This window comes from Typopeltis vanoorti, chromosome 22 (assembly GCF_054136105.1).
Source record: "Typopeltis vanoorti isolate ZY-2024b chromosome 22, IOZ_Tvanoo_1.0, whole genome shotgun sequence".
Taxonomy (NCBI): Eukaryota; Metazoa; Arthropoda; class Arachnida; order Uropygi; family Thelyphonidae; genus Typopeltis; species Typopeltis vanoorti.
This window is the reverse complement of record NC_143570.1, coordinates 61,103,358-61,131,265: the sequence shown is the minus strand read 5'-3', so window position 1 is coordinate 61,131,265 and position 27,908 is coordinate 61,103,358. Positions and strand designations below refer to the sequence as shown.

The window sequence follows — 27,908 nt, the reverse complement described above, 5'->3', positions numbered from 1 at the left end:
CCCCTCTCTTCCTTTTATTCACAAGAATTTGCAAACTGCATTTCCTCAATCTGTCTTCATATCCCAAAGACCAGTTACCACCTTAGTCTTTTCTGTACCGCTTCCAGTATATCATCACCATGAAACCATTGACCAAATCTGTGCACAATAATTCATACAAAACTTGGTCAAGGTATTATACAATGGAACCAGAACCTCTTTATTTCTGCATGTTTAGGTTCTCTGCATCATTGCTATTATCTGGTGTGAGAACTTTTATATGTGACCTCTGAACTTCAGATCCTTGTCCACCACCACTCCAAAGTCTCTTGTCTCTTTAACTTCAAAATTTCCCAACTAAGTGTATTCTTTACATCCCATTGTTTCCAACCAAATTTCAGAACCTTACATTTGCAACAATGAAATTAGTGTTCATTCTGTTTCCCACTCATACAATCTGTTCAAGTCTTCCTGTAAGGCCACAACATCTACTTGATTCTTCATTACTCTCCCCAGTTTTGTATCATCTGCAAACAATTGCACATTACTAGTTAAACCCATCCCAATATCACTAATATACAAATTGAACAACAATGGCCCCAATACAGACCCTCGTGGTACACAATTAGTGACCTTTCCTCTTTTGTAATACTGCACTTTCATATACAACTTTCTGATACCTATCTGGCAGCCAGTCACAGATCCAACTTGCTAGTCTGTTATCCAGTCCCATCTGTTTCAATTTATTTAACAATTTGTCATGTAGCAGTATATCAAAAGTTTTTGCAAAATCTGAGTATGCCTCTGTAAATGCATCACTCTTGTGCAATACATTTTTCATCTTTTTATAGCACATAAGTAAGTTGGTGAAGGACAACCTTCTTTTAACAAACCGATGCCAACTAGCACAGAGAATACCACTGTTATCAACCCACTTTCATATCTTATCTCTCGCCAACATCTTAACTACAACCCCAGGTATACAAATCTTCATATAATTTGTAGTCTTAGTCTTATCACCACCTTTGTGAAGTGGAACAGTTTTACCTTCTTTCCACTCCTTTGGTACTTGTACTGTTGGAAGACTTATTAAACATGTAGGCTAGAGCTGATGCTAACCCTTGGAACATTCATTTAAGACATGTCATCAAGTCCTGTTGCCTTATTGACATCTAGTTTACTTAACTCCTCATATACCTCTTGCTCACTCATCATTGTCTTCTCTCATTTTATTCTGTACACTTGAGCTTCTAATTTCACAGTGAGGATGAAATACCCTGATGAACTGCTTGCTGAATACCTCAAGTATGACCCTGGCAGCAGTTACCAATCTCCCAGTTTCATCCATTAACATCATCTTACTATAATCATTCTTATTTCTATTTGCTGCATTTAACAATCTTTTGAGAAACCTTTAAAAGGTTTCTCAAAAGATTGTTACCTCTTGACCTGCTTTTTATATACTTTCATGCAATTGATTATTATCATTATTTATCTTGTGCTGCTCCCAAAATGTCTTTTTCCAGATTCAGCTTTTTGACCTTCAGAATGCATTCATACATTGATGCTGTTAAGTATTTCTTTGTTAGTTTCCAAGCAGCATTTATTTCTTTTTTGCTTAACTCCTCATTCAATGCTATAGTTCCAAGCTGTATTCTAAGCTTGTCATAATTGCCAGCCTTGTACTTCCACATATATTCTTTTCTCACAGAAGTCTTCATGTAGTTACTTATAACAAAGGTGATGACTTCATGATCACACTCATCCACTGGAGGGAAGTGCCAAACCCCACTCACAATTACATCCTCTGGTGAAATGATCAGATCTAAAGAGGTTTTAAAAAGAGAGGAGGAACCACTTGTGAGATGGAAAGAACTGTGAAGCTGGAACAGGCAAATGCCTAATCCTTCTTGAAAAGAGAAGAAAATAAGTTAAATTTGTTATTGGATTTATGCATTCACTAAATGTTTATCTGAATTTTAATGTATATCAATGGGATAATTGAGCTTATTTTGTGCAGATCTTTGTGTACATTCCAAGAATGCAGCTGGAAAGTAAATCACAACCACACCATATATGATTATTTTATAAAAGTAGCAATGATTGGCTGTTTATTATATTTTCGATTAATGTAAAAAAGATAACAGAACTGTAATCCTCAATTTAACATTTGCATTCACAACCAATATATAAGTTCAATGAATTGTTTGATAATTAGAACATATACAAAAAATCTTTCCAAGGCATTTGCATTTCATATTGTTCTATTTCACAAAACAGCTTTAATGAATTAAAAAAAATAATAATAATAATTCAGTGGGAAATGTCAATAGCCATACTGATTAATAATACTAACATGAACATGAAATGCAACCTCTATATTGTTAGAACTAAGGTGTCAAGAAAAGTACTTATTGTTTTGATTTTCTTTGTTTAGGTACTAGTAGCAAGACTTATACGTTGGTTAGACATAACTGGTAATTAGTTTACGGAATTAACAACGCATATAAAGTATATTAATTAAAGGTAACTTTAATGAATAACTTCTATATTTCGGCAACGTCACATTGCCATCTTCAGGAACATAAAGATATGATATGTGCACTCAGGAACTAACACAAAGCAAATGAGGAAGAAAGCAAGAAACTAATATTGTTCCTAAAGTCCTAATGGTGCCCTCTTGCGGGCTAATTTGGTAGTCTGGGCAGTTGGGCTGAAGTTCTCATAATGAAAGTCTCCCAAATTTGGGGCAGTTTCATGCACCCAAATTTGTTGAGGTTAGGAACGTTTTTTAGAGCTGCTGAAGATTCTTTGAATAATCTTTCGTATTTAAACTTGCTGCAATGAATTATTTTTGTTTTCTTCCAACGAATTTTATGGTGGGTATCTAAGGCATGGTCTGCCAGCCCAGAGCGGCTGTGCTGATGAAACCGGATGTAGTCTTGGTGTTCTGAAATCCTGATATTTGTTGTTCTGCCTGTTTGGCCAAAGTAGGACAATTTGCAGCTGCAAGGGACCTGGTATACACCAGGTAGGTCTAGGGGAAGTGATTGGTCTTTGGTAGAGTGGATAAGGGATGCCAACTTTTTATATGGTCTGTAACAGGAAGTAAGGTCATATTTTTTGAGAATGTTGGTTATTTTCTCAGAGGTGCCCTGGATGTAGGGGATGGTGATAGACTTGGTGTAATCTTTATTGTGGAGAGGGGGATGGTGGTTGTGGTTTACAGGTTTTAGTATTTTTTGGATTTTTTTGGGGTTATAGCCATTGGCTAAGAAAGTGTTGAGGATGTGGTTTAGTTCATTAGTCAGGGCCTTGTCATCTGAGCAGATTAATTTTGCCCTGTTATATAGTGTTTTTATCACCCCATATTGTTGTGAGGGGGGGGGGGGTTGCTGGTGAATGTATCTGCCAGTGTGGGTGGGTTTTCTGTAAACAGAAAACCAAAGATCCATCAAGCTGGCGGGTGATTAAAGTGTCTAGGAAGGGTGTTGGTTGTTTAAGTGTGTTAGCAAACACATCATCCACATAACGAAGGATGGATGAGTATATAACGAATTTGGATGATGTGTTTGCTATCTGGCCACATGGCTCAGACACACTCCACTCCTTCCTAACACACTTAAACAACCAACACCCCAAAGTCCAGTTTACCTTAGAAAAAGAGGAAAACAACACCCTCCCCTTCCTAGACACTTTAATCACCTGCCAGCTTGATGGATCTTTGGTTTTCTCTGTTTACAGAAAACCCACCCACACTGGTAGATACATTCACCAGCAATCCCCCCCCCCCCCACAACAATATGAGGTGATAAAAACACTATATAACAGGGCAAAATTAATCTGCTCAGATAACAAGACCCTGACTAATGAACTAAACCACATCCTCAACACTTTCTTAGCCAATGGCTATAACTCCAAAAAATACTAAAACCTGTAAACCACAACCCCCTTCCACAATAAAGATTACACCAAGTCTATCACCATCCCCTACATCCTGGGCACCTCTGAGAAAATAACCAACATTCTCAAAAAATATGACCTTACTTCCTCTTACAGACCATATAAAAAGTTGGCATCCCTTATCTGCTCTACCAAAGACCAACCACTTCCCCTAGACCTACCTGGTGTATACCAGGTCCCTTGCAGCTGCAAATTGTCCTACTTTGGCCAAACAGGCAGAACAACAAGTATCAGGATTTCAGAACACCAAGACTACATCCGGTTTCACCAGTACAGCCGCTCTGGGCTGGCAGACCATGCCTTAGATACCCACCATAAAATTCGTTGGAAGAAAACAAAAATAATTCATCGCAGCAAGTTTAAATACGAAAGATTATTCAAAGAATCTTCAGCAGCTCTAAAAAACGTTCCTAACCTCAACAAATTTGGGTGCATGAAACTGCCCCAAATTTGGGAGACTTTCATTATGAGAACTTCAGCCCAACTGCCAAGACTACCAAATTAGCCCAAGAGGGCACCATTAGGACTTTAGGAACAATATTAGATTCTTGCTTTCTTCCTCATTTGCTTTGTGTTAGTTCCTGAGTGCACATACCATATCTTTATGTTCCTGAAGATGGCAATGTGACGTTGCCGGAATATAGAAGTTATTCATTAAAGTTACCTTTAATTAATATACTTTATATGCGTTGTTAATTCCATAAACTAATTACCAGTTTTGTTTAGGTAATTTGGATGATATCATGAAATCTGAATATTATTAGGCATTCAAGTATATTTCACTACACTCAGAATTCAATTTATGTAATTCATAATATTTTTAAAAGCAAAGAATTTTTTTATACTTAAAATAAGTGATTTTATATGACAGTTATCCCAAAGAAAATGGCATATCATTATAAGATATGAAGGCAAATGTAAAAATTTGCCTTCCTGCTTGGTGCACATCACTACTAGACTCTGCATGGATGTGTTGAAACTTGACATAATCAAATCATGTTTAATTGCATACAGGATAGAATTCTGCTAAAGTGAATTCATTAATTCAGTTTGTGAACTACAGTAATTTAAATTTTATTTTGTATGTACTAATATACGCATGGAATTGTTAATTCATGATGAACAGAAGTGAAATTTAATATTATTGTTATATTGTTTTAATCCTGTACCCAAGTGCAAGCTTAAGTGTGAAATAACTTTATGACTGGTGAATAGAGGCTGATGACTTCATATCATTTGTCTGACAGATACTGGCCACTGAATTAGAAATCTTTATGCACATGTACATAAACATAAATGCAGAATACTTTGTCACATACATCACCACATGTTCTATGCTATTTAAGAATGCTGCTGGTCAGTAGTGTTGATAGCAGTGGGAAAACAAAGGATCTTTCAGAGTTAAATAAAGGGCTTATTGTTGGTGCCGGTCTGGCTGCGACCATAATTTTGAAAACAGCAGAGCTGGTTTCTCAAAAAGTGAGATCTACCAGGTATTTAATCAGTGGGAAAATATCTTGCATTGCTTGTCTAAGCGGTGTAAAGAGTCTATCAGGAATGAGATTGCCATTGTTTGAGAAGGCTTGCACAGACAAACAGAACTTTCTGTATGCAGTAGTTGATCGAAGCATTTAATGAAGTTTGTTCCTGATCCATATTTCATCGAAGTAAGTGCAGAAAAATCGAAGACAATCGGTATTGGCAGTTAAATGCCTATATGTAAAATAAGTTTCTCGTTCAGTGGCCAGTATGTGTAGTATCTCATAATGCAAAAACATGTGAAAAGTTCACTATCCAGGCCAGTTTCAACCTTTAACGAGGTGTCATCAAAGAAAATCCGAAGGTTGAATCACTGCAGAGGTCATATATTTTCCTTAAAAAAATAGAAAAAGGTGTATCATCTTATTATTATTGTAACTATATGGAAAATTTTTCCACAGGTTACAACATATATTATATGTAACAAGAATTTCTATTCTTGTTTTAATTTTATACCTAAGCTTCAGCATAATTATCATATACCTTCACAACTAGTCTACATGTCATTTTCCATATAGCTTTATGAAAAATCACTTCTGCAGTGATTTAACCTTGATGTCTTGCGTTTAGTTCCCACTGATGAAACAGTAAAGGTTAAAATTGGTTTGGATAGTGATTCCAAGGCAACTCATATGAAGTCAGTAGTCAGTTATAGAATTAAAAAAGAAATATAATTTGTCAGTTAATATATGTTGTAACCAAGTGGGAAATCTTTCCACAACTAACATGGTTATTGTTGATTTTTTTCCCCCTTCTCTTCCAATTTGCATAGTCTGGCCAGTTCTGCGAAGATATGATACCTACTGTTGGATTTAACATGCGTAAAGTTACAAAAGGAAATGTAACTATTAAAGTAAGTTTTTTTATGTGAACAGTTTTGCTAATGACAAGAATTTTATAACTGGAATCAAAACAGATGAATTCTATGTCTTTAGGATTAAAATGAAAATCAGTTATCACCACCACATTAGGATGTTTTTGTTGCAGTTAAGTTAAAATATTAGCTTGCATGAGTATTGCTCAGTAAAATAAATCAGCAAAAATGGTATTTTGCAAAATGTGCTAGAATTTTGGTTGAATATATAATATATGTTACCAAATAGCAATGTATATTAACATCTTTACAGTATAATTATTTAAAAAAATATTAAAAACATAAATTTAAATGCTTGTAAGTACCAGGTAACTTTGTCTGGAGCTCCTGTTGGGAATAACCTCCATGGAGTCGTCATATTCATCATGGAGATTTTCTTAACCAACAACATATCACGATATTGAATCTTAAAATCCTTAATAATCCCAATACTCACATTCTGTAATGTATTCTGCTCACAATTTGTCATGTAAAAAAATCTGTGCCATAAAATCAAATTCTATTCGAAGAATAAAATAAAATCAAGAATTTTATTTTATTCTTCGCTACACCTTTATGCAATTTCCAGGGATGGCCTCTTGTTCTTATCTTTTATTTTCTAATTCTCTCTGTATTAATCTCATAAAATCTCTTTACTAACTTAAAATGTCAATCTTATCACTTCTTTTCTGTCTAGTCACCAAACTCTACATTTTCATATACCTTTAACCTTTTTCCATAACCAACATTCCGGAGTGCCTTGGTCACTTGTCTCCGAATCTTCATCATTTCTACATCTTAGTGAAAACTAGGTGATCTTTTCCGATCATAATAGCATATGTGGCTTGATCAATGTTTCATATAGTTGCACAACTTTGTTATTCCTACTTGTTGATATACTCCTTAACATAGCAGCAGTGTGATGTACAGTCTTTGCTCCACTTGCAGTATGCTCTCTAAACTTCAGTTCACTCTCAGCCATCACTCAAATCTCATTTGCTTCCTGAACCACAATTTCATCAGTACAGTACGCAGCCTTATATCTTTGCACACCATAGCACAACATCTTGCACTTATTAGGGAATCAGGGACTCATCAAGGGAGGCTACATACACCATCTGTTATACTTATTCTTGAATTCATTCACACTGCTTGCACTCGCAACATCCAATGCAATCTATTCCAGTCATCACGTACAACCTTATGAGAGAAAAATCTAGCCCTCACCCCCATCTTAGCAGCATTCATTCTCAGCTTCCAAGAATGTCCTTTTTCCATGCTCCATAAATTGAAAAATTCCATCAACTGAAATCCTGTATGACCCTTTCAGAATTTTTATTATTATTATTATTACGGGCGACTCCAGGGAGTCCTTAGACTCATCGAGGGAGGCCCTAACCATCATGTCCACACAACTATACGACATTCTCACAGTATCTATCATACCTTGCCTTGAACTCACTCACCGTTATAGCACCCACAACAGACTCTGGCAGCTTATTCCACTCATTTACCACTCTAAAAGTAAAGAACCCAGCTCTAACACCCTTGCTAACCACACTCTTTCCCAGCTTCCATAAGTGTCCCCTAGTTCTCCCACCCCCAAGTTTGTGTCAATCATATCACCCCTCTTTCTCCTGTTTACTAGTGTCTGCAGTCTACAAATTCTCAGTCTGTCGTCATAATCCGTATTTCACAATCTTGATATCATTTTTAACACACTCGTTTGCACTCTCTTCGGTATATCAGAATCACAGTGGAAACCAGGAGACCAGACTTGCACACAGTAGTCCAAGTGAGGTCTTATCAAGGCCTTGTAAAGAAGCAAAATAACATCCTTATCTTTAAATGTGAATGTTTGTTTCAGCATTGCAATTATCTTTTGAGTTGAATTTGCAATTTTTGCTGCGTAACCCCTGAACCTCAACTTCCTCTCTACTAACTCTCCAAGACCCGTAGCATCATTAGTTTCTTCAAGCATAATCCCACCAATATAATACAACATTGGATATCTAATCACATCGAAGAGCATGACTTTACATTTACTGACATTAAACTGACATCCATTTTCCCATCCCCACAATTCCCGCTTATTCAAATCATTCTTCAAATACTGCATATCAGCAGCATTCCTGATTACTCTACCTATCTTTGCATCATCAGCAAATAGCTGTGTGTTGCTTGTCTAATCCTTCCAATTCCTTCCCAATATCATTAATGTACAGATTGAATAACAGTGGAACAAGCACTGATCCTTGTGGTACACTACTGGTTACCTTAAATCTTGCACACTCACATACCACTTTCTGATATCTGTCAGTCAGCCATTCTCTTATCCACACTAATATTCTATAACCGAAACCCATATTCTCCAATTTATGTAACAGTCTACCATGCTGTATTCTGTCAAAAGCCTTAGCAAAATTCAAAAGTATCATGGTGTATCTATTCCCCTTATATAAGTCAGTGATAACATTATAGAATGTGAGCCAGTTGCTAAAACACGACCTTTCCTTAGTAAACCCATGCTGTTTGTTGCAAAGTAGAAATTCACTGTCAACCCATTTCTGAATGCAAGCCCTAACCAATTTTTCCATAATCTTCACCACCATTCCTGAGATACTAATTAGTCGATAGTTGGATACATTAGTCTTTGCATCATCACCTTTGTGCAATGGAATTGCCATACATTCTTTCCATTCTGCAGAATCTTCTCTAAGACTCATATTAAACAGCCTGGTCGAAGGAATAGCCAATTCAATTGAACACTTTTTTAGCACACGTGCTGATATTCCATCAGTCCCTATTGCTGAATTCTTATTCAGTTTGTGAACAGCTCTAATACCTTGTCCTCATACACTTTAGTTTCATCATCCAGTGAAGAGATAGCAGTAAACTCAATGTTGCATACACCAGGTTGATAGCTTTTAACAAAATGGGCACTCATTAATTGAACAACCTTTGCTGCATCTGTAATTCTCTCACGAGCTGCATTTAGAGGAGTTATTCTTTCCAATTCATTCTTTCTTTTACATGCGGTATATCAATAGAATTCTTGCACTTGGTGGTGCAAGAATTCTATTAATATGCCAGGCCAGTTTCTTTTTAAACTCAGACTTTGCTTTCAATACAACAATTGCGACAATTCTAGCCTTCTGCTTATAATTTGCATAATCATCCTTATGCACATGGTATTACATCATCATCCTTTTCTTATGAATCTCTTGCTTAATGAGATTACACATCCATTTGACTCCTACCCTATTTTTTTTTCAAACTCTTGTGACATATTTTGATATCGCATCATTTAAGTATTGTTTAAATGTTTCCCATGCACTGTCAATATTCTTCCCATTCCACTGAACTCAGTATCTCAGTTGGTCATAATTTCCTGTTTTGTAGTTCATCATGTAAGTTTTCTGAATGTAACATTCATAAACTTAGTCTTTAACTGAAACATGTAATAAACATGTCTTTAACTGAATCACCCTCTGACACTATAATTAAATCTAACACTTTGACCTAGAGTTCCTTCTTTTACATGCTGATTGAGGAAGTTGTTCTGCAGCAGCTAAATAAATGCATTTTCATTTTCGTCATAAGATTCTACTGTTGTCCAGTCAGTATTTGAATAATTAAAGTCTCCCATTATAATTACTCTTTTCGTACTCATCTTTTCTATTTGGTGATACATTTCTTCATCACTAGCAACCGATCAGTCAGGTCTGTAATAACTCCCCAGCTATGTAATTGATCTTGTTAGATTCCACCTCACACCAGATGGCTTTATATTCACTGCCACATGAAATACTGTTACTACAATCATAAGTCTCTGCACTAAGTGGATTCAACTCATTCGATATCATTTGCAGCACACCCCTCCTCTCCTATCCTGTCCATTCTTCCTATAAAATACTGTACCCTTTGCACTTGATACCAATTAGTATGTCTGATTCTGATAGCCAGGTCTCACTAATGCCTACAATCTGAGGTCCCAACAAATTGACTAAGGCAACAAACCCTACCCCCCCCTCCCTTGTTTTTGTTACTAATATTAAAACTATTGCCACTCATCTGCTCAAGCTAAAAGTCTGTTCAGATCTTCCTGAAGAGAATTAACATCAATGCTCCTTATTTTTCTTCCCTTATAATTCTTCCCACCTTTGCATCATCAGCAAACAACTGAAGATCCCTAGTCAGTCCATGCGAACTATTAACATTATAGCTATAGTTAATGTGTTTACCAGTGAAGTTCATTTTACTATATACACAGTTGGGTAGAGTAATTTTATATATAAATATATAAATTTATCACACAATCATAATTCATGAAAATGGAAATATTGATACAATAGTTGAAAATTTATGTTAACATTTTGAGAATTAAAAATTCAGTGTATGTTTGTCCTTGAATACATCTTAAGTCCTTATGTATGTATTAAAAAAAATAGTTCTATGTGGTAATTATCTAATGTATACAATCATGATATTGGATTCAAGATCTACAACAAGAGTAACTCCATGGTATAGAGTAACTACTCTATATGAGGTATTTTGTAAAAGGTCAGTTTTTTCATCTTGCAAAACAGATGAATCACTGGAGAAATGTGAAACTTGTAGTCTTACTGGTTTCATGGCTCTCACAGCCTCATTTGATTCCATTCAAATCAAAATTCACCATAGATAATTCTCTTTTTTCTCAAATTTATACTTTGTCAGTTAAACCACATTCTAAACTTTTATAATTTCTCAGAAGGAGACTAAAATTCAAATTTCAGCTTATCAGTGCTTTGTCTATGCCAAAGGAGATAATAAACCTCATACAGGAAGGATATAACAAATTCCAATACCTGGTGCTGCATGATGGATACCCTTTCAAACTGTATCTGGAGTGTGACAAGGATGTCTGCTATCTTCCTTATTATTTATATTGTGCTAGATAGATAGATACTGGTTCTAGATCAGACTAATGAAATTCATGCCCAAGAAATAAATTTGAATGGAAAATAAATTTGGGTGATCTAGACCAGTGCTTCCCAAACTTCTGGATGTCGGGGCCCCCTTTGGAAAAATTAAAATATTTCATGGCCCACCTCGGAAAAAAATTCGTAATATAGACGTATATTATCATAATATTTATTGTATTTATATTCAATACAAAACATACACAGCGAATATTGCAAAAATCAAATGCAAATATTACATTTTTAGCATCTTACATACACATTTGACATAGCACATTATATCATATTTTTATAGAGATAGATATATTGTACATTTGCAGTACAAGCACATGAAATGTAAAACTATTAGTAATAAAGAAAGAATTAAAAACATAAAGGAAGTTTAATAATTTAATGTGATGGATGTGTTTCAATACTGCTACACAAAAAGTAATATCAGGTGAAATATTTGAAGCTGCAATTCTCAGATTTCTGCTTTGAAATAAAACTTTAATGAATGAGCATACATTTACTAATATTCATTAAGTGCCGAAATATGCAGGAAGCAAAATTTTTGAATCCGCACCAATGTGTGATTTTTTTTCCATTAAAATATAAAAAATAACAAAAAAGAAATAATAAAAATTAAATACATTTCTTTTAAGATAAAAAAAAATCTTAGTCTTAAAACATTTTAAATTTGTTTTCATTATTTCATGCCCCCCCCCTCAAAACCTATGGCCCCCAAGGGGGTCGCAGCCCACAGTTTGGGAAGCACTGATCTAGATTATGTAGATGATGTATGTCTAATTGCTCACAGACATGCAGATATCCAAAACAAACTAACCACATTACAAGAAGAATCACTGAAAGTTGGTTTGAAAATAAATACAAACAAAACAAAAATGAGAATCAATGTGAACAAGGCCCCAAGTCCAATTGAAAATGGAAAAATTGAAACTGTTTCACATTTTACCTATCTCGGCAGTGTTTCATCTGCAGATGGAGGAGTAGCTAGAGATATAGACAAAAGGATTGAAAAGGCAAGAAGTGCATATGCTAAACTCAGAATATGGAAAATGAAAAATATTCACACAGATAACATTGAAAATATTTAATGTATGTCATGTTGGAAGTTTAATGGAATATTTACAACACTAGATAAGGATTAAAACTAATTTTAATGATTCCAATATTTCATCTCGTTCACTGAGACATCTTCAGGGATTACAAATAATTTGTAACACACTTAAATACAAAACGATACTAAGTGAAACACATGGGCGACTCTAAAATTCTATCTAGGTCAGGGGTCTTCAACGCATGGCCCACCAGCCATTTTGAAAAAATAACTACTTAACATTGAAACCCCCGATTAAATACCATATAATTTCAATGAAGCCCGTAGGTCACTAAGCTATACTGTGGTATTTAGAATTGTAAGATGCTTTCCAGATTCACAAGGAATGCTGTGCATTTCATACTTTACATAAAATCCTATAAAAATAAATATTAAATAGACATGTTTCTTCAGCCATCTACCAGCACCAAGCGGTACTTAAGTGCTAGTACTAACATCACAGGTAGATGGCTGAAGCAGTAGTTTGTTCGAGTGCGCTGTCTAGTGCCTTCCAGATATATCTCGATACTTCGTTATTTTCATATAAATTATTCTTATTCTTATTAGACTCATCGAGGGAGGGCACCTGCTCTACTACTGTCTCTGTCACTCAATCCACCAACTGACTGCAGCTACACCAATGCCATCTTCCGCCGACCACCACCACTAGTATTTCCAAAGACAATCGCAGACATCCATGCCCACGGTGGGATTCGAACCCACAGCCTTTTGGCTGGTGAGCAGATACACTAACCACTCAGCCAGCCCGGCTGGCAAGAGGATCTCATCCATAGTCAATCATGAATAGGGTGATATTTGTGTATGAGTGCACGCAGGCTCGTCGTGTCAGCCATAGCCTATTGTGGTTCTATATTGCCAGACTTTTTTCATTAGTGTGAGACATATTCAGTGAATAATAACCATTACACTGCCATTTTGGATCATTTTTTGGGTTCATCTTCCATCACTATGGCGTCTACAAGTAAAAAGCATAAATCAAGTGATTCTTGTCGGGTTTTTAATGACTATATAAATGAGAATACAATATAAAACAACACTATGAGACACAGCATGTCCAATTTCGTTACTTTCAAGGGCAGCTTCATATGGAGAAAGTGAACAGTCTCCAAATTGATTTAAAATGCCAGCACGGTACGTTTAAAAGGCAGAGGGAAGAGAGCAAAGCTTGTATCAAAGTAAGTTATGTAATAGCTGAAAAAGTTGCTAAAAAATCAAAAATCTTCTTGGACCACGAGTTTGTGAAAGAGTGTCTCATCGCTGCTGGGGATATTCTGTGCCCAAATAATAAGTGTTAAAAAAAAAAACTGATTTTGTCTGGGGTAACTATAGCATGACATGTCGAAGAACTTGCCAATGACATTGAAGGAACTTTAAGAAAACGGTCGTCCAAATTTACGTTCACTTGCTTTAGATGGGAGCACAGATGTGAAGGATACAGCTATCTTTGTCCGTGGCATTGATCAACAATTCAATGTGATAGAAGAACTGCTAGCACTCGTACCTGTGAAGGGAATGACAAAAGGTGCTGATATTCTTGAAGCTGCCAAGAAAACGCTCCAGCGTTTCAGCCTCAGCTTAACCAACTTCGAGGGTGTGGTAACTGATGGTGACCGTGCTATGGTGGGAAAGAATGAAGGGTTTGTTGCGCTGCTACGGAAAGAACCGGAACTAGAAGGGAAAGATTTCGTCCATTACCACCGTTTAATCCACCAGGAGAATTTGTGCGCCAAAACTATTGGATTTGAGAATGTCATGAAAGTTATTGTGACTGTCGTCAACATTATTAGGGCAAGAGGATTGAATCATTGTCAATTCCAAGAGTTTTTGACCCAAGAGTGCGAAGTGGATCACAGTGATGTGGTTTATTATAGTGATGTGCATTGGTTGAGCAGAGGGAAGGTTCTTAAAAGAGTCTTTGACCTAAGGAGCGAAATACAGCAGTTCATGCAAACCAAGGGAAATCCGATTGCAGAATTTAATGATCTGAAGTGGATGACAAACTTTGTCTTTGTGACCGACATCTCATTACATACGAATGACCCAAATGCGTGACTACAATCCAAAAATCAACTGGTGCACACTCTGTTTGATCACATCAAAGCTTTTGTGGCCAAGCTCAAAGTTTGGCAGGCACAACTCGTGAAAAAAGACTTAACTCATTTTCAGCTTCTCGTTGAGTCAAACTGTTCATCTCTTGATGAATAGGCTACAAAATTAGCCTTGCTGCAAAGTGAGTTTGAAGAAAGATTTAGTGATTTTCTTAACCAACAGTCTTCTTTAGATTTATTTTCAATGCCATTCAGTGTCAATGCTGCGAAATGCCAGGCTTAGTACAAATGGAGCTGCTTGAACTCCAAAACACCTCTTCTTTGAGAGAAAAATTATTTATTGGGCCCTTGCTTACATTTTACAAAGACTACATTTCTGAGGATGCATTCCCTAATCTTTGCCGGCATGCTTTGAAGATGTGCACTTTGTTAGGAAGCACATACTTATGTGAGCAGTTCTTCTCCAGAATGAAGCATTGAAGTCGAAGACAAGTCAGATTATGGACCAACATCTCGAGAATGCTCTGCACATAGCGACTTCTAACATTGATGCCAAGTTGCCCATTGACATTGTAAAAAATGTTTTCTTCATTAAATTATCTTTTTTTAAGTATTGATTGTATTTACTTATCATGAACCCGACTCCTACCTACACTCCTAAAGCTGAGTTTGTTTATTTTTATAAGATTCAAATGCACAGTGTTCCTTGTGAATCTGGAAAGCATCTTACAATTCTAAATACCACAGTATAGATTAGTGGCCTGTGGGCTTCATTGAAATTTTTAATGCAGCTCACACTGTCTGAAAGGTTGAAGACCCTTGATCTAGGTTGTGCATCCTCTATGGGCATTTGTAGGTGGCCTAAGATGTAAAGTGGGATCTATGATAATTAATGTCTCCCAAATTTTGGAAAGTTTTATGCAATTGTATTTATTTAAATTCAGTTGATTTCTGAGTGCTGCTGCAGATTCTAAAAACGGTCTTTTTTTGAATTTACTGTGGAGGAGCATTCAAAAAAAAAAAAAAAAAAAAAAAAGAATGTTTTTAGAATCTGCAGCAGCACTCGGAAATCAACCAAATTTAAATAAATACGGCTGCATAAAACTTCTCAATTTCAGGAACATTAATTATCAGCGATTCCACTTTATATCCTAAGCCACCTACAAACACCCATAGTGGCACACCACCTAGATGGGACTAGTCACCCACGTGTTTTACTTAGTATTGTGTTGTATTTGAGAGTCTGTTACAACAATTATTTGACTTAGATGAAATATTGGAAGCATTAAAATTAGTTTTAATCCTTTCCTAGTGCTATAAATATTCCATTAAACCTCCAACATGATGTCCTCATAGCACTTTAGCCTCAAATATGGATTTAATGAATGTATTAAATCAGTTTTTTTTATATGGATGTGAAACATGACTGATTTCAAAGAAAACTACAAACATTCATAAACCAGTGTCTGCAGAGCATACTTTGAATTTGGTGGCCACAAATTATTCCTAATGAAGACCTCTGGAACAAATCAGAAAACAAAAATTTAGATGGATTGAACATACACTTAGGAAAGATCATGAAGAAATCTGTCATGCAGCCCTGGAATGGAATCCACAAGGAAAAAGAAAGCATGACCATACTAAAAATAGATGGAGGAGATTGACTTTAATAGAATGTGAGCACGAGAGTTTTGCTGAACTAAGACCAGTAGCAGGGAACAGATGGAAAGCATTTACAGACTCACAGTATTCCTGATGGAATCTGGGGAAGAAGAAGAAGAATGCCTTGTCTAACAGTGATATATTATCAGATGTGCTTGAGAACAATTTTTATGTTAAATAAAATGCATGAGAAGGTGGATAAAAATTAATGTGAAAATCCTAAACTGCAGAAGTCTCCTAAAACATAGAAATAGGATATTTGACTGTAAGCACAGACTTAAGACATTGTCCATTTATTCCCTCGATATTACAGTGCTAATTATTCTTCAGATGTTCTTGATCTTTTCCTAATTAGTCCTTTCATATGCTCTTCCCCACATAACCCAGATCATAAAATGACTCAGTTTTTCTCTCCTTTTCACTACTATCCCCATTTTATGTCCTACAGTAATAGTACCAAGTATGATAATCCCAATAATTTTTATTCATTTCCTAATCTAGACATTTGCTCTGTTCATGAAGCAAATAATTCCTGTTTGAATCTAAGGACTTCATTCCACTTTCCATCTGTCAACTGACATAGGAATTGAGTATTGAGAATTTTAATATGCTAGAGCCATGTTAAAAATTTAGCAGAAAACATTATTGGTATTCAAGAATACGAAGCTAAGGTTATCTAAGATTAAATCCTCAAACAGAATAGTACATGAAATATTGGCAAAACAAGTGTGTGAGGTATAAATGGTAGGAAGAAGACTGGGAGGATGATTCATATGGAGGTAGCAGGGTTTTTCCCTGTTGAAAACTTGGGTTTTTCATCTTGCATCCAGGAAACTCAGCCATGAGAGCACACAGTTTGCAAATAAAAAAAATACTATTGGTTCTAGTGGTGGTAGATGGCATTATGTGTAGTTGTAGAATTAATTAGCTGAGACAGTGAATTGTGTGTAGTTAAAGGAATGAGTAGTATGCCAAAGACAGTGATATGTGTGTAGTGGAGTAGTAGTTCCCTCCCTCAGTGAGTTCTTTGATTCCTTGAAAGTGTCACATAATAATAAAGACCTTGTATGTTGATTTCGTTATAATCCCTTTAATGATAGGATACTTTCTGTTAGACTTAAGGCTCAGCCTACCAATGCATCAATTATGCACCCCCACACGGATAGGCCTGATGAAGAGAGTGAGAAATTCTATGAAAACTTTGACTCTTTTGGGCTACTGAGGAGAGACATACCATCTTAGGGGACTTAAAGGCAAAAGTGGGAAAGAGTATAAGAGTTAGGCTGGAGTGTGGCATGTTTGGTCTTGGTGAATATAACAACCATGGTGAAAGACTGTTCAAATTTGCCCATGCTAACAGATTAGTTATTACCAATACGTGCTTCCAGAAACACCTACGACAGACCTATGCTTGGATATTTAACATTGATAAGTCAAGGCATCAGATTGATTACATCCTGGCTCTCTACCTGTGGAAGACATGCATCTCATATACATACTTGTCTTGGAGTGGATTGTGGTACAGACCATTATCTAGTAAGACAAATATGCACATCAGAGAAGCTTGTTTTCCACTGCTGGAGAGCCAGGATGTAATCGATCTGGATGATTTTTGGATACCAGTGAGGAGAACTCACAAGAAAGCTTTGGGAAGGAGTCAAGGTGATAATACAGGATACAGCCAAGAAGTATCTTGGCTCAATAAGAAGATTAAGAGACCCATAATTTTTTTTTTTTTTTTTTTAGTTTGTGACCTAAAGCACAAGTTTTAGCCCAAATTGAATATCGTCAACTAACAGAAGAATTGGAAATCAACAACTGATGGAAAGAATACTGAGAAACTGTACAATAGAGTGGATAAAGAAAATTTGGAGAAGCCTTCTCACAAGGAAAATTCTGATTTGGAACCTCCACTTAGGCATGAAGTTGAAAGGGTAGTTAAGCAGCCTTAACAGCAATAAGGCCCCAGGTGCAGATGGAATCCCAGCAGAGTTAAAGTCAGAGGGGGATGTAGAGATAAGAGTGTTTCATATATTGATTACAAGGATATGAGAAACAGGATCATGGCTTAGTTTCTTGTTTCTAGCAGCTAGAAGAAGTCGGTTTTCATACTGCTACATAAGTAGGGAGATATGAAGGCTTGCAAGAACTATAGAAATTAATATCTCATGCAAACAAAATTTTATCGAAGATCATGCTAAATAGTATTGAGGCTAAAGGTGAGACAGATGCCTGAGGAACAAACAAGTTTTAGGAAAGGTAAGGGCTAGGATCAGATCCGATCCTTTGCTTTAGACAGATCATAGAAAAATATAAAGAATTTAAACTCCCTGTGGTAATGTGTTTCTTAGACTATTCTAAAGCTTTTGACTGTGTTCAGAATGTGAAACTGTGGGAAGTAATGAAAAGAATGGGTTTTTCCTCAACACACCATCAGGTTGATAGCCAACTTGTACAGGGAGCAAGAAGCCACAGTATGAATGTGTGTCGGATTAACTGATTGGCTTCAGGTTGGAAAGGGAGTTAGGCAAAGGATGTTTACTTTCTCCTCATTTGTATAGTACATATGCTAAGGACATCATGCATGAAGCATTGAATGAGCTTAAGACAGAAATTAGGGTAGTGGTAGATTGATCAGTAATCTGAGGTATGCTGATGATACCATACTCCTCTGTAATGACAAGAACTAGGGCAAATTCTTAGTACAGCTAAAAAGATGAGTAATAACAAAGGACTGCAACTCAATCCTAGCAAAACAAAGAACATGGTTCTCAAAGGAAATACAAACAGGGAAGCGCTTGAGAAACAAGTGTACCTTAATGGAGAAAGAATTGAGGAAATCGGCAAGTTTGAGTACCTGAGATCCATTATTAATGTGAAGAATTGCTGTTCAGAAGACATCAGAAGAAGATTTGGAATTGCTAAAACAAGTCAGAGACTTGTCTCAAATCTGGATAAATGGATTTATGGGAACTTAGTTGATGATTTTGGATGCAGTTGTTTTTCCAACAGCGACTTATGGATGTGAGACTTGGAACCTAAAAAAGTCAGATAAGAAAAGGATAGCTGCTTTTGAGATGTGGTGTTACAGAAGACTGTTGAGAATATCATATACTGAAAGACGTATAAATGAATGGGTGTTAGAAAGGATCAGTAGAACTGATCTTAAAATATTTTGGACACATTGAAAGGATGGTAGGAGGACTTCTCAGAACAGTAATAGAAGGTAAAGTTCCTCGAAAAAGAGGAAGGGGTAAACACTCAATGAGATGGATGGTGTGTGCAGAGTGACTGATCTTCAGAGAGGTGAAGTCTCCAGAAAAGCATACAATAGGACTGCATGGTGTGGCACATACCAAGCATCGAAGTGACCTTGTGGCATCTGTGGGTGCCCAGTGAACAGATGTATGTATGTTGATGCTTCTAATACATGCTTTAGGACAGGAGTATCAAACTCAGTTGGTACCGTGGGCCATTCACTATAAAAGTGTGTCTCAAGTGGGCCGCAAAAAATTTCTAAAAAAAACCTTCACTAATTAGAATCAAAAGGAAGTGAAAGAATGAGTATAAATAAATTGGAAAATTAATAACAAAAAATTTTATTTATTCTAAGTTATTACAAGACATAAAATAATAGCATAATGATTATGACAACTAAAAATAATAGCATAATGATTATGACAACTAAAAATAATATTTTTATTATATTTATATTATGGGAATAAAAGGCAGCTAAATTAAAAAAAAAAAAAATTTTATTAATATTTACAATAGATGGCATTTAAACCAAATTAAACCAAAATTAATTTTATTGTTGCTTTGCGTTTGAGTTAGTGGGCGCACTCACACGCATCTAACTGAAAACAATAGTTTTTAGTTAGATACTGTGTTTGCTGGTGCAACATATGGTTTTCCTCGAGTCTAAACAGCATGGTTAATGTGGAAGGAGACGTGATTCATTCATTAGTGCAGTGCTTATCCCAGTTGTCTCTAATTGTACTAAAGAAATATATTACACAGACACCAAATGTCTCTGTACTTTATTCAGTGGTACAATAAAATACTTGTTTTCCTTACATCTGCAATATAGTGGCAGTTGGGGGAGGGCATGTTGTTTACCGCAGGGAAGCGAGCTATCGGCCCAACTTGAAAGTGGTTTAACTTTATTTTCGTGTGATATATATGCAAAACTTTTAAATTTATTTTTTCATAAAGTAAAATCAGTGGTGCCAGGGCGAGTTATATTCGAGTAAATACAGTATTTCTGTTTTATATAAAAAGCAACCATCCTTTTTTTCCCCCATCTTTCCTTGAGGTGCCTTGGGCCGGCAGTTTGACACTCCTGCTTTAGAAGATCAAAATAAAAGAACTGATCATATTAGAAACCTGACAAATAATAGACAAATATGGAAAAGTTGAAGGAGAAACTAGCAATAAAATATTGTTACTATCATAATGATATACATTAGAAAATGATAGTACGTAAAGAAAGGCTTAAGTGTCATTCATTATTTATAATAATGCTTTACAGTATAATCAACACTAAGAGGAAAAAATACATTTATTAAACCACTATATTTCGCTGGTTTTCTACCCAGCATCATCTGAGCACAATGATAACTGACAGGTACACAGCACAAAACTAAGTAATTGTAGAAACCATTTAAATTGGAGCTGACACCTAATGTCCTTACATGGTGCCCTCTATGAGTCAGATAGCTACAAAGTTAATTTAGAGAAGTCCAGCTATTATGATAGTCTCCCAGAACTTTGGTAAATTAATGCACCCATACTTGATGAGGTTGGGAGAGTGCTTCATAGCTGATTCTTAGAATAACCTCTCAGTCCTGTAACAACTTCTGTGTCATATAGATGTTTTCTCCTTCTGATTGTATGTGAAGGAGTATGCTTTGCATGGTCTGCCAGTTTTGACTTGCCATATAGATCATCTCAGATGTAGTTTTCATGCTCTGGATATTCCTTCACAAAGATCAGATGAAGAAAAACTTCTATATTACATAGAACTCCTTACAGGTCTGAGAGACTATTCTCAGAATTAGTATCACCTATGAAGCACTTTTACCAAAGATCTGGGAGACTATCATTTTTAAGACAATAGCTGTACTTCTCTAAATTAACTTTGTAGTTATCTGACCATTAGAGGTTCCATGTAAGGATATTAGGTGTCAGTTGCAATTTAAATGGTTTCTACAATTACTTAGTTTTGTTCTGTGTACCTGTCACAATTATCATTGTGCTCTAATGATACTGGGTAGAAAACCAGTGAAATATTAGTGGTTTAATAAATATTTTTTCCCCCTCTTGGTGTTGGTTATGCTATTAAGAATCATTATGAATGAGGAAATGATGGTGATTAATCAATCACATAAGATATACATCAATATAATACTCAAAATAAAATTGTTGTGTAATCCTACTTTCCACAGTATGTATTTGCTCTCAGTTCTGCCACAAAGGCCTGTGAGATGAGCTTGAATCCCACTCTGCATAGATGTTTGTGATAGTCTTTAGATGCTAGAAGATTTTAAACATCCACTATGAGATCTTCCCCTAGCTTATTTTGAGGCCAGGAGCAACTTGAGCACATTTTACATGTTACTAATTTCCTTTCGTTCAGGGTGATTGTATGTTGCTTTTCATTCTTTTTTACTAAATGAAAAATTTGTATAAATCATTCTATGTGATAATGACATGTTTTATTTTAGATATGGGATATTGGTGGACAGCCAAGATTTCGAAGCATGTGGGAAAGGTATTGCAGAGGTGTTAATGCCATAGTGTAAGTCACTTTTATTTACTTTATCTTATAAATAATCACCATCATAGTTTATTCACAGCTAACAGGTATAGGGAAATATACAGAAATCTGGATATAACTCCTCTTGGGAATAGTCTGTTAAATGAAAGCAAGTCGTATTGCTCTCGTTTTATGTTGGGTATAAAGTAGACTTGCCTCCTTCTGAAGCACTCTGTCTAATGCAAAATAGCCTGTGGCAATAATGGCACCATACACCCTTTACAGGACTCATGGCTATAGGCTACGTGATAGTGATATTGCCAGTGAACACTAATGTCAAGAATTTTAGCATTCCAGAAGCAGCACTCACTGGAGAAGGTATTTCCAGATCCAGATATGACTTCCTAACAAGTATTTTATGTTGCCTTCAAATTGATTTTCTAATGCTGCATGTAGAGGCTGATGATCAGTTTTCCAGAGAACAAATCTATGGATATATATTGATCTCTAACATTAACCTCCATAAATATGGAAGGACTACTTACATTACCATGTTTACACCAGTAGCTTTCTGAACTAGCTTTCTATATATGTGTTCCTTCTACATCGAGTGGGCATATTTTCGCAAAGATCATACAGCATGTTAATTCCAACTTTTGTGGTAGAATTTTATTTGTGAAATTCGCATTGGGGAAATGTCTTAATGATATTGAAAATATCAAATACAATTTGAAACGCCCTGTATGTATGTATGTGTTTCAAATTGCATTTGATATTTTGCCAACTGGCAAGTATCCGCTGGCTACAAAATCTACTCGCCATATGTGATTGTATATGTGTAACAACTCCCCAGATAGTTGCACAGTACATGTCGTACCATCCACAATTCAGAGGTCATCACTCCTGCATCAGTGATGGTTTGGTGGGGATAAGGTATTAGTGGGTATCCAAGTTGCATTTCTTCCAGAAATGCAACCACCAGAAAGGGGTCGAAACCTCTGCCAAAGTGCATCAAGACACTGTGGTATGATCCCTGAAGAACACATTGTTTCACAGTAGGCAGTATACCTTCCAACAGGATTTAGCCCCTATATACAAGGTGAAGTCCACATAACAGTGCTTGGAGGCAAATGTGCCCAACCACATATCACATCTGATTGACCATCTGGAAGTTCTGATCTTATTAATCCATTGGACTTCAAATTGTGGTCAGAGCTTGCAAGAGTAGCCTGCAAGAAATGACACCACAGTGTTGCCAGCCTGAAGGTGGATTTGGAGCAAGCAGTGGCAACTTTTCCATTGGATTTTGTGCATGCTGCCATCAATATGTGGCCTCACAGACTTCGGGCATGTGTGAAGGCAAAAGAGGGGATGCTTTGAACATTGAGTGCTGTTATATATGTACATTTTACATGTGGTTTGTATGTCCTGAAAGCTGTAAGTGATTTACTGATAGATTAAAGGTTTATCTGTTGTTCAAGTTGTAACAGTATTATGACTGACTAGGTATGAATGACATTCTTATCCATATAATCTCCATTGAGAAATCTCTGTATGAGAAAAATTGCAAAGTATATTCTATTTGATCACTTAAGAAATTATGAAAAATTAAACCAGGAATCAGTAATAGAAAAAATTAAAAAATATAAACATAAATGGATGGAACATGTTGAAAGAATGAAAACAGGAAGATCACCAAAACAAGCCTTAAATTACAAACCAGTAGGAAAAAGAAAATGAGGACATCCTGTAAAGGGATTCAACGATGATTTCTAAGGTCGGAACAGGACACTGTAGGCCTAAATCCTTGAAAAGCATTATGATGATGATCTCCATTGCCTAGAAATACCAACTAATTTTGTGACATTCCTGGATCAGCAACATCCCTAAATAAAATTTCTCTCTCATACACGATGCCATTTAGATTTTCTTCATCCCATACCACAAACACTTACATACCAAAAATAAACATTTATCACAATGTTGAAACATAAGAGCACTGATCTTATTACAAGAGGAAGAGAAATAAAGGGAAGAATTGGTTTTCTCTTCAGTAAGTCAAAGGATACAGATTTAGAAGTGATTTTTTTTTCATCTATCAATCTTTACGCTATGTTCAAAAACATCAGCAATACATTGGATTGAAACACAGTCTTAGTGATTAATCTAGATGGGGACATACTAGGCTAGAAATTTTCTGGCAAAACTGAGTTTTAGTTGTCATGAGTTTCAACTCAAACCTATCAACAGACTTTGTAAATGTTCTTACCAAGAGCAAGCTTGCTTATCTCTTGAGAATACTAATATTGTCCAGAGATGACTAGTATGATATTCCTGTAAGTTCTCATATTTCACTCAAACTAGCAGATCTGTGCAGAAGATCAAGAAATATCAAGTCTCCATCAAATTAATCAAGCTATATCAGTTGGGTTGTTATTAAGTAGAATTATTAGAATTGTCAAGCATAAGCATTGTTTATATTTGTACTTCATAAATACCAAGAAGTTGTCATTTTTAACTGCAGTGATGCTAAGTGTTAAAATAATTTCCCAAGGAAATTATTTTAATTGTGTGAAGTGAGTGAGGAATGAGAGAACATTCAGTTATATAATGCACCTTTTGATTGTCTCTAAATGTTTGTGATGGCTGTGTTACGTCATTCTGGTATGCAATATTTAACTAGAACTGACAGCTAAATTATGTACATAGTTTTTGTTTATTTTAAACTATTTGTCCTATCCTTATGCTGAGTATGTGATCTAGTTTTTCATAAAATTTTAGAAGCTTTGATTAATAAACTAGAATATTTTTTTTATTGTGCTAAATGTGTTTCACCATAATAGTGGATATGTGGAACATGTCACTGATTACTCAGAACATAAACAATCACATTATTTTTCATGCATGTTTTTGATGCTGTTAAATAGATAGGTTCATTTAAAAATTGTTCTAATTAATGGTTCCGTACCAATGTCTGAATTTATAGAATAATGAAATAACTTCTAGTGAAAAAATACTTTGACTCTGTATATCAAGTGACAGAATATAAAATGTCACGTGACAAATTCCCATGATGATATTCTCAGTTGGCATGCTTATATCAACTGTTTTCTAGCATAGAGAGAAATGCACTCTTGCTGATTCCCTGTCATAGTGGTAAATCACTAGTATGTCTCGAACTGTTTCTTTCTTGAGGCACTCAAAAACTGAAATGAGTAACACTGGTCATATGCTTTGTGAACTGCATTATTAACTGAGAAAAGATTCATTATTTTCTCACTTTCTGTTCAAAAGAAAGCAACATTGTGATAATGGCAGGGTAGCTCATAGGATGTTACTGTTTGCTGCAAAATAATGAACAGCAACCCTATGAACTACCCTGTCAAGGAATAAGTAAGAATGTGCTTTTGAATGAAGAATGGAAGGAGTTGAGCTTCTGAATTTTAACTTTATTAAGTACAGTATATAGAATATTTTGGTTATCTTATAAGAATGTGGCAGTTGCTGGAAATATGTAATGACTAATTATTTTTACATTAAAAAAAAATAATCATTAATTTATTATGCCTTGATTTGCTTTCTCTTCATAATTGTTAAATATCATTCATGTTTAGATATATGGTAGATGCTGCTGACCATGAAAAAATTGAAGCTTCATGCAATGAACTTCATAATCTTTTGGATAAGCCGCAGCTAGCTGGTATACCCGTCTTAGTTCTGGGTAACAAAAGAGATTTACCTAATGCTCTGGAAGAAAAAGAACTTATTGAACAGATGTAAGTGAAAATTAATTTCTCTGCATTATCTGTATGTAATATATTTATAACTGTGTCACACGTGCTGTGCATAACACAATTTTGTTCTTTCCCTGCAGCAAGCTTTTAAGGTTCTCCTTAGTGCTTTTGTTCAATTCTTTTAAGCTACCTTTCCTCTCTGTTCACTTCAGTTAGATGTTAATGACATCATAATGATTCCCTCTTTTCTCAGAGCTCTGTATAATTCTATAAATCATGAGTTTGTTACTAGTCATATATTTGAGATTACCTCAAATATGTCTATTCAGTTATTTTGATGTGCATTTAGAATTGTGATTATTAGTATTTTTGATTTCTCTATTCTAGATCTATGGCATCAAGAAAGAAATGAGGTGGGGGGGGGGACATTAATGGATAGCAGTTTGAAACGTGAAAAATGTTCATCTAATATAATGACATTGAACTTTTCAAAAATGGTTCAATGTGAGGGCAACATGATTAAGTTATCAGTGAATGTGAAAAAGACCGAAGAAATGAAAATTAGCATAAATGTGGATGCAAAAGACTGAATAATGGAGTGAAAGAATGTGAGAATGAAGAAAAAACAGAAGTGATATGCAAAAGAAGTAAGAATGAGGAAATAGAAGAAAGGCATGGCAGAACAAGAGGGAGCATGACTACAGGAGTGACAGAGTGAAATTGCTGGAATGCAAGATTTGAAGAAAGTTGTTCAAAATAAAATAGATGTTTAGTGACAAGTGACTCAAGAATAGTAGTTTGTAGAGATTCCATTATTAGAGGTTTGGTTAGTGAGAGAATGCATATGGTCTGCTTTCCAGGAGGGTGAATGAAATGATTTAGTTATAGGGAGAATGTAAGGATGGATATTAGCAGATTATGGACAGGAGCAAAAGAAAACAGTATAGTGGGAAAGGTTGTCAGTGTGTTGCCAGAGTATGACGATGATGGGCTGAGATGGAGAGTGAGAACCATGAATGGTATGTTGGTAGAGTTGTGTGAGGAGACGAGTGCAGTTTATAGATATGTGGCTTGCATTTGAAGGAAGAATGCATTTATACAAAAGTGACAGATTGCATTGGAATGGCTTTGGAGTGAGTGAACTGGAGAAACTGTTGAAAATTTATTTATCACTAGGTTAGACTATAATAGATTTAGTTTAATCCTTTATCCCAGTGAGAGCAAACAAAGTTTGCGCCTGAAAATATCTTCAGGACTAAATATAGTGTTGTACTATCTTATCCAGTAAGTAGTGCAACACCAAGGCAACTCCTTTAATGGGGAGTTTAATTGGCCACCAAGGCCAATCCCTTTAATGCATAACAGTATACATATCCACATAGGAAATGTGTTTTGCATTATGGGAGATACTGGGTTAGAAGTGCCTGGTAGCTTGCTCCACCTTTGCCACGAGTTGCCTTGGTGTTGCACTACTTACTGGATAAGATAGTACAACACTATATTTAGTCCTGAAGATATTTTCAGGCGCAAACTTTGTTTGCTCTCACTGGGATAAAGGATTAAACTAAATCTATTATAGTCTAACCTAGTGATAAATAAATTTTCAACATCTTTCTCTAAATCCAGAGTAATTTTTAAAAAAGGTGATAAACCTTTTGGCAACTCCCATAGGCACAGATGACTTGCTACTGCTTCTGCCTGGTATCTCCAGCTCTGGGCCTGGCTCCCACTGAAGAGACCTCAATAAAGGTCGAAACTAGTCTGGGTAGATGGCCAATCCCTTTAATGCATAACAGTATACATATCCACATAGGAAATGTGTTTTGCATTATGGGAGATACTGGGTTAGAAGTGCCTGGTAGCTTGCTCCACCTTTGCCACGAGTTGCCTTGGTGTTGCACTACTTACTGGATAAGATAGTACAACACTATATTTAGTCCTGAAGATATTTTCAGGCGCAAACTTTGTTTGCTCTCACTGGGATAAAGGATTAAACTAAATCTATTATAGTCTAACCTAGTGATAAATAAATTTTCAACATCTTTCTCTAAATCCAGAGTAATTTTTAAAAAAGGTGATAAACCTTTTGGCAACTCCCATAGGCACAGATGACTTGCTACTGCTTCTGCCTGGTATCTCCAGCTCTGGGCCTGGCTCCCACTGAAGAGACCTCAATAAAGGTCGAAACTAGTCTGGGTAGATGGCCAATCCCTTTAATGCATAACAGTATACATATCCACATAGGAAATGTGTTTTGCATTATGGGAGATACTGGGTTAGAAGTGCCT

The 27,908-nt window shown here is 35.8% G+C and overlaps 1 protein-coding gene across 1 annotated transcript in view; it reads left to right on the top strand.

Moving 5' to 3' along the window:
- Arl8 (ADP-ribosylation factor-like protein 8) overlaps window positions 1-27,908 on the top strand; it is a 70,730-nt gene that overhangs the window by 23,987 nt on the left and 18,835 nt on the right. The window contains exons 2-4 of the mRNA XM_090411773.1: window positions 6,254-6,334; window positions 21,855-21,928; window positions 25,501-25,662. Coding sequence (XP_090267899.1) covers window positions 6,254-6,334; window positions 21,855-21,928; window positions 25,501-25,662 — 317 coding nt within the window. The remainder of the gene's footprint in view (window positions 1-6,253; window positions 6,335-21,854; window positions 21,929-25,500; window positions 25,663-27,908) is intronic.